Source organism: Ovis canadensis, chromosome 21 (assembly GCF_042477335.2).
Source record: "Ovis canadensis isolate MfBH-ARS-UI-01 breed Bighorn chromosome 21, ARS-UI_OviCan_v2, whole genome shotgun sequence".
NCBI classification, from domain to species: domain Eukaryota; kingdom Metazoa; phylum Chordata; class Mammalia; order Artiodactyla; family Bovidae; genus Ovis; species Ovis canadensis.
The window spans coordinates 53,303,535-53,314,391 of record NC_091265.1 but is presented as its reverse complement, the minus strand read 5'-3'; the positions used below and the strand labels follow the sequence as shown (position 1 = coordinate 53,314,391).

At 46.9% G+C, this 10,857-nt stretch overlaps 1 protein-coding gene across 1 annotated transcript; it reads left to right on the top strand.

Moving 5' to 3' along the window:
• The first annotated feature begins 1,351 nt into the window (after positions 1-1,351).
• On the top strand, positions 1,352-10,292 carry LOC138426630 (pregnancy-associated glycoprotein 2-like). The gene is given in 10 exon segments (XM_069565356.1): positions 1,352-1,404; positions 2,713-2,854; positions 3,820-3,937; positions 4,038-4,156; positions 5,360-5,553; positions 6,450-6,566; positions 8,114-8,173; positions 8,175-8,244; positions 8,330-8,428; positions 10,146-10,292. Coding segments are annotated over 10 exon segments (1,119 nt in total).
• Positions 10,293-10,857: the final 565 nt, after the last annotated feature.

Sequence of the window (10,857 nt, the reverse complement as noted above, 5' to 3'; positions counted from 1 at the left end):
ATTTTAGGAAAACAAGATCTGGGCTCCCACCAATTCTGCATTATGATGATCTGTATAATTATTTCATTACATGTCCCAATGTAATAATAAAAGAAATAAAGTGCACAATAAGTGAAATATCCTTCAATCATCCCAAAATCGTCTTCCTACGAAAAAATTGCCTTCTAGGAAACCAGCCCCTTATGACAAAAGTTGGGGGAGTGTAGGTTTAGAGGATTGCTTCTCTGTAGCTTTATCTGTGTTTTTCCCTGGAGACTGGCAGGTAGATCTAGACTTGAGTTCAAAACTTTTTATTGGAATATTTCATATGCAGATATATATTTCTTATGGTGCTACTTAGAGTCTCACTATTTCTAGTTGCCTCACTTTGAGAGATGCTGAAATGCAGAGGATCCTGATGTTGCCAGCTTCATGCATCCGTTGTATACTCCCCTTTTTACTTTCACTTATGGTTTCAGCATCCATTGATGACCTTTGCCCAGATTCATTGTTTCATGAGGATACTGCAAAATAGTGCTTTCCTGTTTCTACTACTCCTTCTGTTTTAATTTCTGGAATTCTTCAATAAAAATAAGATTTCTTAAACTGTTTGTGGTTACATGGAATCTGCTACACACACACAAAAAGAAAAAATGGCATAAATATTGATGATTATTCTCCTTTCTCAGCACTCAGAATGGTGTTAGTGCCCTAGCAATCTGTCACAATGACAAATGAGATGTTGTCTATTAGTATTTTGAATTTCTGACTTTTTATATATTTAATTTGTTCTGATTAATGGATGTAATGCTAAAATTATCCCAGTTTTGGCTTCTCCATATGGATTCCTAAGCTTTTCTTAGACCCACTATCTAAAACCACTCATATGTCCCTGGGCTGCCTCTGAAGTCTACACTTTTCCTTTTGACCTCTTTGCCTCCTAGCAATCAGCTCTCAAACAAAGACAGCAAACCATACCTCATGAAGTAGCTAGGCAGACCACATGAGATCATGAATGTCTAGCATGGCCCCTCGTATTCACTTTTATGGTGTTTTTAGCACTTACTTCTCCAAGTTGGCAAGTTTCTCCATGCCTTAGATGTCCATGCGCTTCACTTTGGTTTTCCAGCCAAGCCTCAAGAAAGAGATTACAGTAGAATTCTCTGAATTCAGAGAATTTTCTAAGACCCTTCCCCAAGCTCAGGGATGGAGATAAAAATTTTATCAAGAGCTTTGTATTTTTATCAGATCAATTAGTGCCCTAAAGCGGACAATTAGGGCAAGTTAGAGCACATACAACCAGAAGCTCCTGGTCACCACTGCATGCTAAAGGACTAAAACTTCCCTGAGTACTTGGAGCCAGGAAAGAAGCATGAGGTGGCTTGTGCTCCTCGGGCTGGTGGCCCTCTCAGAGTGCATAGTCATGTAAGTATGGGGACTGTAAGTAGCATCATCTTCCTTTCTGGGTTAGAAAGAAATGGAATATTTTCCTGATAGTCTTAAAGTTCAACTCTTACTTATTGATAAGTACCTTGCTATAGGTACTTATCCTTGCTTCTTTAGCCTTGGGCTTCCCAGGTGGTGCTAGTGGTAAAGGACCCACATGCAAATATAGGAGATGTAAGAGATGCGGGTTTGATCCCTGGGCTGGGAAGATCCCCTGGAGAAGGACATGGCAACCCACTCCATTATTTTTGCCTGGAGAATCCCATGGGCCGAGGAGCCTGGCAGGCTGTGGTCCATAGGGTCATATAGAGTTGGACACGACTGAAGTGGCTTAGCATGCATGCATGCGCGTTGCTATAGAAACTGTGGGTCCCTGGGGTGAGATGTAGGTTTGCATGGTTCATAACTCTTGGGACCCCATCATGTGGTGACCTTCTGAAAATGGAAGACCTTGCAATTGTTTAGTGCACAACCTGTACAAATGTATGTGTGGCCCTGTGGGATAGCAGTTTTCTACCTTTTATTCTAGGTGCCCTCTCTGTTCTCTCTCTACTTCAGTGTGTATATGTCTAGGTCTGCATCTCTGAATCTCTCTCACTTATCTCTCCATCTCTTTGGAAGTCTCTGTGAGTTCAGATCTCTCTGTGTTGTTTTCTCTTCTTTTAATTTTTCAATTTTGACTCATCCTTGCTTCTTTAGCCTCTTAATTTCCCTAATTTGTTTCCTATCTCCTGGATTATTCTCTTAACCTTCTGTTCCATTTCTACTTTGAGAAAGATTGGGAGAGCTGCTTCTACATTGTTTTACATCTGACAAGCAGTGTGACCACAGCCAAGTGACAAACTCCTTGAATTTCAGGTTCCTTCCCCATAAAATTAGGATAATGATCCCCTTCTGCAAACTTCCTCCCTGAGCTTCCTTGAGAACAATACAGGATGGTAATAGCAATACTAATGGCTGTCATTGTTGAGATTTACTATATATCAGATACATTATATCATCACTTCACTTATCTCCCAAATTTTCTATATGGAGGGTGGGAATCATTACATTCCACCTTTTTACCCAGGGGTAAGATGAAAATCCAAATAGTCTTACCCAATGTTACACAACAGAACCTGTATTCACACCTACGTCCTTGCCATGGTATTTGCATGGCATTCCTACAAGGTGACACTCATAAAAATGCTTGGGAAATACACAGTGTATTATAATGACAGTTATACCTTAACACGGACAGCTAACTGTATCTTCTCCTTTGTTTCTTGTCGTAATCCTCTGTGAAAGTTTGCCTCTAAGGAAAATGAAGACCTTGAGAGAAACCCTGAGGGAAAAAAACTTGCTGAACAATTTCCTGGAGGAACACGCTTACAGACTGTCCAATAGTGACTCCAAAACAGCTACCCACCCGCTGAGGAACTATCTGGATGTGAGTTTGTTGGGAGGGTGGCTCTTCACAGCGCCCCCTGGTGCTCTGGCCTAACACTGTGGTTCTTCTGAAGGTAGCAGGTGGGATGCTGGGGCTGAGGCTCCTGCAGGAGACAGAAACACTGGGGCACAGGGACCCCGTTCCACAGGAGAAGGCATGCTCATCCTCAACTCCTGGTCTGTGGTGATTGGGCCCAGCAATGACCAGGAGAAAGGTAAACGTCCATTTCTGTGTCAAAGATGTGTCATTAGGTTGAGGGAGATTGTTCCTTCTGAACTAAGTGAGCCACTCAGTTACAGATGAAGGGTGAGCCATCTCCAGTCAAAAGATAAAGCCAACTGCAAAGCCAGTGTGAATCCCCAGGCAGAGGAATTCAGCTTCCACAGATGCAAGAATCACAGCAGTAAAAAGTTACTGAATCCCTTTTCCATGTAAGGCATAAGAATCTAACACTGTGATTATTGTTATCAGATTAGAAAAAAGGGCACATTTTGTCTTCAAGGTTGTGCAGGTTCGCCTGAGAGAAAGGCAAAGAGTAAATATATGTCAAATGAAAGGATCACTTGTGTGGTGTTGATTGGATGTGGTCTGAGTTTAGAGGGAGTGGGTGGGATTGATCAAGGAGGACCTGGAGAAGGAAGTGCTCAGACTGGGTTTGAAGAGGAGACTAGAGAGAGCCTCAGATGAAGGCACCAGGACTTCCCTGCACGCCCAGTGCTTATGACTTTCACTGGGTTCAAATGCAGGAGGTACTTTTTCAATCCCTGGTCATAGAGTGAATATCCCACATACTGCATAATGCAGGAAAAAATTATCAGAATCAGGCACCTCTGAGAACAAAGGCTATGGGCTCCATGGTGGTTGGAAAGTGATCTCAGGAGACATGTGACACCCAGAGGGAGGCAGCAGCGTGGGAATCAAGGGGAGCCAGATCTGCACTAACCCACCCCTCCTGGTCCCCATAGAATTGCTACATGGGTAACATCACCATTGGAACACCCCCTCAGGAGTTCCGGGTCATCTTTGACACAGGCTCAGCTGACTTGTGGGTGCCTTCCATCAGCTGTGTCAGTGAAGCCTGTAGTGAGTACAAACACCCTTCATCCCATGCATCTTTTACTTGCCCTGACACTCTGTTCTCCACCCTTGGCATCTGACTGACACTCATCTCTTGTGTCTGCAGGAACACACATCTCCTTCAATTATCAAAATTCTTCCACCTTTGAGAAACCAGGCCAGCCTATCACCATCTACTATGGATCTGGGATAATTCAGGGATTTCTTGGCTCTGACACCGTTCAGGTAATGTGGAAACAAAAGCTGAGTCAGGACTGACTATGGAGTGACCACTGCTTACAAAACAGATATAGGAGCAGCTGGCAGGACCATCCTACCCTACCTCCCATAGATACTGGCCATCTTACCCACAGGATCCTGTCCCTAGGGAGACAGTCTCTGTAGTGACACACAAACAAATGGATTAGCTAACCCAGAGAGTGGCTTGGGCTGTGGACTTGCAGCTCCTCTGCCCATGAGCAGCTCAGGGTTCATTTTGCTGGGAGCCAGAAGAGGGGGGAAAAAAGCAGCGACTTTTATATTCTCAGACTGTGCCGGGCACTTCCATGGTAATAACTTGCTTAAACCTGCAGCAACCCCACACAGCAGGTGCATTAATTAGCGAATGATACAGATGAGGAAACTGAGGTGCAGACAGCAAAGGCCTTGCTGAGGTCACACATGTAGTAAGCAGTGGAACTGGGCTGGATTGGTGAAGCTGGTGCTGGGTGTTTGGGGAAAGGATCGGGGGAGCCTGGGGGAAATCAAGCACTTCAGATATTCAGAGTGGATAAGAAGGAAGACTGAGATGTAAGTGGGCCTGATAAGTGTGTTCTCAGTGTATGGGGCCTTTGGGAGTCTAATAAAACCTATAGCCTCCCTCCCTCAAAGTACCTGAGTAGTTCACCTCTCTCTCTTACTCTCTCTCTCTCTCTCTCTCTCTCATACACACTCACACAAACACACAGATACCCCCAAAAGGGTATTTCCCAGACAGTAATTTCATAAGAACCCTGCCAGCAACATTGTATAATGGACTTCTGTCTTTCTGGGCAGATACAGAACCCAAAATACATTACCGTCAATTCAGCCCATTTCTCTCATCAGTTCATAGAGATGCCAGAGAAGGCTCTCCTGCTCTTTACTCATTTTGTCCATAAGGGGACAGCATTGGATCCTGGCCTGACTCTTGGTTTCCCCCCTGTCGGAAGCCATGAGGCCAGTTTGATTCATTCAGAAGGTGTTTTTCAGAGGGGCAGATGTTTTAAAATGCACAGTCCCACCTAAATGGAGCCCAAATTCCCATCCAGGCTCGGTCTAACCATCTGAGGTCTACCTAGGACATAGAAAGACCTCAGTTCTTCTCTGCAGAGCTACTGGCATCTCTTCCTCAGCCCAAGCCTAGACCCACCTAACAAACGTTTATGTGGGAACTCTTCTCACCCACAGATCGAGAACTTTGTTAGCCTTAAACAGTCGTTTGGCCTAAGTGAGGCGGAATACGGGTTTGATGGTGCACCCTTTGATGGCGCCCTGGGCTTGGCCTTCCCCTCCATCAGCAGCAAAGGTGCCATCCCCGTCTTTGACAACTTGTGGTCTCAAGGTGCCTTTTCTGAGACTGTCTTTGCCTTCTACTTGAGCAAGTAAGTCTGAGCTGGACAATCCTTCTCCAAATTAGTTGTAAGATGCTTTCAGTTGCATGAAAATTATGCAACAATTGATACAGAAGTATCCTGAGAGATAATCTAACCCAAGATAACTATGGCCCCAGGCCCCCCGCCCCCCGGCTTCACCACTGGCTTTTATAATAAAGTTTTATTAGAACACAACCATGCTCCTGGGAGCAAGAGCTGGGGCTTGGAGTAGGGAGTGAGCAAAAACAAAGACTAATGCAAGGTGTCAGGATACGAGTTGTTAGAAAAGGCAACAGGATTTGCTGATGAATTTGACATGGAAGGGAAGAAAGGGAAGGTGGAAATCTTTCCCTTCTCACTAACATTTCACTGAGCACCCAGGACCAGCTACACAAAGAAAGGTGGGACCCAAAACAAAAGTGTGGGACTCCTTTTTCAACAAGTATTGGGAATTTCAAGACAGGGAGAGCAGAGGTGGGGGCCCTGCTGAGTGTGGGGCCCAATGGACAGCACAAGTCATGGGCCAGTGAAGCCAACCTTGGGTGACTTGAAATCACACCCTAGTGCTTCAGGCCTTGGCTTTTCTGAAAAAATACAGGCTGGACAAGGTGGAAGCCAAAACCCTTCAGCACACTGACCTGTGAGGGTATCTCTGAGCACTCAAGTCACAGGAAATCTAGGGCCTCTTCAGAAGACTAAATGGATAGAGCCTTGCCAGGTAGCCAGGCTTCTAACCTCCTTTGTGCCACTCATTAGCCAGCAACCGACCTCAGTCTGGTTCTCAACTGCTCCTAGCCTCGATTTCTGCATCTGTGGATGGGGACCTTATTAGGGCCTTGATGAGTAGACAAGCGCAGCTCTGACAGCATCTCCTCCAAGGATCTCCCCCTCACCTCTCTCTACAGATCCAAGCCGGAGGGCAGTGTGGTGATGTTTGGTGGGGTGGACCGCTGCTTCTACAAGGGAGAGCTCAACTGGGTACCAGTGTCCCAACCTCGCCACTGGCTGATAAGCATGAACCAGTAAGCCTCTGCCTCTAAGGGTCACCACAAGTGATGATCCCACAGCTGGACACAGACACAGGCAGACACCCAACTCCACTCCCAGACACAGTCAACAGACATACACGCCAACCACTATGACACAGACAGACACAAAGCACTCATGTAAACATACAAGCAGGCACATATAAACATGCATAGCCAGCCAGAGACACACAAGCACACACACACAGCCACATATGAATACACACAGAAACACAGAAACACATAAATACACAAACCACCCACCGGTTCGCAATCACCCCAGGCCTCCTGACCAGGGCTCTGAACAGGGTCCATCACAGGGTCCAGAGAGGCCTGTGCAGCTGCGGGAGGACTGCACCCCTGAGTGTGAGGTGGGGAGCACGGTTATAGGACTTTACAGTGTGGTGAAAAGAGGATCAGGGAGAATTTCCTCAGCCTGAAAAGAGCTGTGATAACATGACCCACTGTCCAGGGACCAAGGGACCAAGGAAGTTCTCAGCAAGATAAATGTCAGTTTAAAAACAGGGAAAGTCCTGAAGAAATGGGGAAAACTGGTCTCCTTAGGGAGAAGCTAGCCAGCAGTGGAGAGAGGTTGGGCACAGTCTTGGGACCCGAAAGCAACTCATAAAAAGAGACACCCCGCATCCCTGGGCTCACAGTGGGGCAGGGGCTATAACTGAGAGAATCGGGAAGGTGGGATCCAGGAGTGGCTTGAGAAGAAGAGGCAATAATTGATGAGATTCTGTGTTTGACCCTCAGATAAAAGCTTACCTGTCCGTTGAGGTTCTGTGTCTAGTCAGGTATTGCCTGGTCAGGGTCTCGGTGTCTGAGCCCAATGAGTAGGTGCTGCTCAGAGATACCTTCTCCCAGGGCAGGTGGTCTCCCCCACCCCTATGAGAATCTGCTGCCACGGGAACCTCCACCTTCACAGTGTGTTTGTCCCATTGTTGGTCAGACATCAGATATACCTCTCTGGACGGTCTTCATTATTTTCACAGCCTTCATTCACTCATTCAACAGACAAGCATTGTGCATCCACTGTGTGCCAAGCTATTTAGGGAGGCAATGAGAATAAAACTCGCCCTCACATCTAAGAAGGCAAATGTACAAGAAATGACACACACACAGAGTGAACTGTCACTTTGGTACATGCTAGACCTGAGGAAGGGTCTACAGAGAGTGACCAAGACAGGAGACTGATATACACCAGGGGAAAGATATCCCTGAAACCGTGACAGTTAAGCTGGAATCTGGAAGATGAGGAGAAATTAGCTAGTCAGAGGGGAGGGGACTCTTCTAGCAAGGAAGCCCAGCATGGTGCAAGGTATTAAAGAGCCAAGGTACAAAAAGTGTATTCAAGTACTGCTCAAGGATGTCAAGGAAGGTGCTGTGATCAGGGCAAAAGGAAAGTCAGGGCAAGAGATGACTCACTGTTCTAGAGACAGTCAGGGAGGGGGCAGCTATGAGGGAGGGAGCTCCCAGTTCCCTCAGGGAGGGAGCCTTCCACATGACCCTGAGGCCCACTTTGTCCTACTGTCTCTTAGCATCAGCATGAACGGGAGTATTGTTGCTTGTTCTCATGGATGTCAGGCCTTTGTGGACACTGATCTACGGCTCAACAGACCTAGTCACCAACATCAACAAGCTCTTGAACGCTAGGCTTGAGGATTCTGAGGTGAAGGGTCATGCCACAGGGTCACTCCCAGTCTCCCCACATAATAAGGATTCTCTGGGCCAACCACTCTCCTTCTCTCTAACAGTATGCAGTTTCATGTGATGCTGTCAAGACCCTGCCTCCCATCATCTTCAACATCAATGGCATCGACTATCCAGTGCCCCCTCAAGCCTACATCATCAAGGTGAGGGGCCATCCCTGAGGGTTGCATCTCTAAATAGGGGTTTGCAGGAACCCTTGGGCTACTGCTGGGAGGAGGGCACCCTCTGCAGGCCAAGCCACAACTTGCAGATGGTGCTGAACCCCTATGGCTGGGCCAGCACCTCCCACAAAATCAACCGCTTGAGAGCAGAGGACAGTCTGGGACATCCATCCTCCTGAAATAAATGTGGAGACACCACTCCATGAGGGCATGGTGGGAGTCACAAGGAGAGGGGAAACACTAAGGGCCTCTGCCCTCATAGGTCTTCAGTTCAACTGGAGCCCTCAGATGCAGGAACTCAGAAAGTCAGTTCTAGGGATCCCTAAAATAGGACATGCGACAAGGGGGAGTTGGCTGGTGGCAGTCCCTGTGTGTGCTCCCACCATAATGATTAACAGTCTCCCTTTCCTTCTTGAAACTGTCCTGGTTACAATAAATTACATGGCTACCATGGGCCTTGACTGCAACTTCCCCTTGCTAAGTCCCAATTCCCCCTCTGTGAGTCAGGCTGCCCGACCCCTCTGTGGGGACGTTGGATGCTAAGGTGATTAAAGGGCGCACAGTCACTGCTCAGCCCTGGCACAGGGGGGAGGCTTCACGTCAGCTCCCTGTGGGAGTTCAGAGCAGGCTGTTGGGCTCAAAGAAGGCTTTGACAAAGAGAGGGAATTACAGTAATTCTAAAACCCCTGACTCATGGCGCCATAGGGAGGCCTGCTTGGGTCTAGGCAAATCCACCCTGGGTTCCATGCAAATGGCACCCCGAGGTGCTCTGCAAAGGGACCCTGGGGACTTATTAGGGGAGTTGAGGGCTATGGACTGACCGGTGGGGATGGAGACCAGAATAAGTCACCCAGCCAAGCCTGGAGTGGCCAAAGGCTGAGTGTGGGTCCAAACAGGCTTCCCAGAGGGCCTGAGCGAAGGCTTAAAGAACGTGTTGTGAGCACTGATTTGAATGTGTTTAACATGCATAACCAACAGTGAGCTACTGTACAGCACAGGGAACACTGCTCAATATAAGGTGGCAGCCTGGATGGGAGGGGTGTCTCTGGGACAAGGACATGTATATGTATGACTGAGTCCCTTTACTGTCCACCTGAAACTCAGAATATTGTTAATCAGCTATACTCCAAAACAAAATTAAAAGTTAAAAAGAACCAGTTTGGGGGACGCAGGAGAAGAACAAGCATTCTCTGCAGAGAAAACAAGGAGCAGGAGTCAGAAGGAAAGAAACAGAGAGTGTGAGGAGAACTAGGAGGCACTCTTGTTCTTTTCTTAAAAAATGTATTGCAGTATAGCTGATCTTCAGCGTTGCCTTAAGTTCTGCTGCACAGCTAAGTGATTTAGCTGTACATATACAAGTATATATATTCTTTTTCATTAGTCAATAAATATTGAATATAGTTCCTTGCTCTAGAGGTAGGACTTTGTTGCTTATCATTCCTCTGTATATTACTTTGCCTCTGATCATTCCAAACTCCCAATCCTATCCTCCCCTCCCCACACTCCTGCCATATTGCAACCACATGTCATGGCCCTTTTTCGTTTTGGATGAACCCTCATATCCCCAACTGCTGAGAAAATCACCTGATGCTTACCAAAAGAGGGAAATAAAACCAAGAAGTATGCCAGTTCTGGATATTGAGAAGGGAGTCACAGGTAAGTACACAGGCTGACGGGTGTGTCTCTCTAACTCCCCAAGGCTCAAAACTTCTGCCTTAGCATCTTTCATGGGGGCACAGAAACTAGCTCTCCAGAGACCTGGATCCTGGGTGACGTCTTCCTGAGACAGTACTTCTCAGTTTTTGATCGAAGAAATGACAGAATTGGCCTGGCTCCGGCAGTGTAAATGCTTGGATTGGTTCAGCAATCAATCAGGCTGCTCCTAACACACACTCACTCACTCTAGGGCACTCCTGCCCAGTGATGCTGGTGAACTGTGTTTGGTGCTCTGCAAACTCTATTCTAAGTAAAGAATAAAATGTTTCACTCTTAATGGAGCTAAAACAAATGGGTGCCTCTTTTGGGGTCTGGCAGGTGCGTCATAATCAGGGAGGCTCTAGAACCAAGTCTGAACCACAAGTGAGAGGAACTCAACTCCAGCTGGTTTCAAGGACAGGGGAGACTTTTCAGAAGAACACTGGAGGTCCTGTACATAGGAACCAGAGCAGATAGAGAGATCTCAGTGACTGGACCCAAGAAATCAAAAGTCATCAGTTCTCTCTTTCTGACCCTCGCTCTTTCCCCTCTCTCTTCTTTGATGGTCTTAGCCTAATAACCTTCTTCCTTAAGGCTTCTACACCTAGTGAGGGAGTCCAGAGCTACCTGCCCCAGGGTTTTTATATTCCCAAGGCATCTTAGCTCATAAGGAAAGAAGCTCAGAGACATCAGGGTCCAAGGGAGTGCTCTGAATG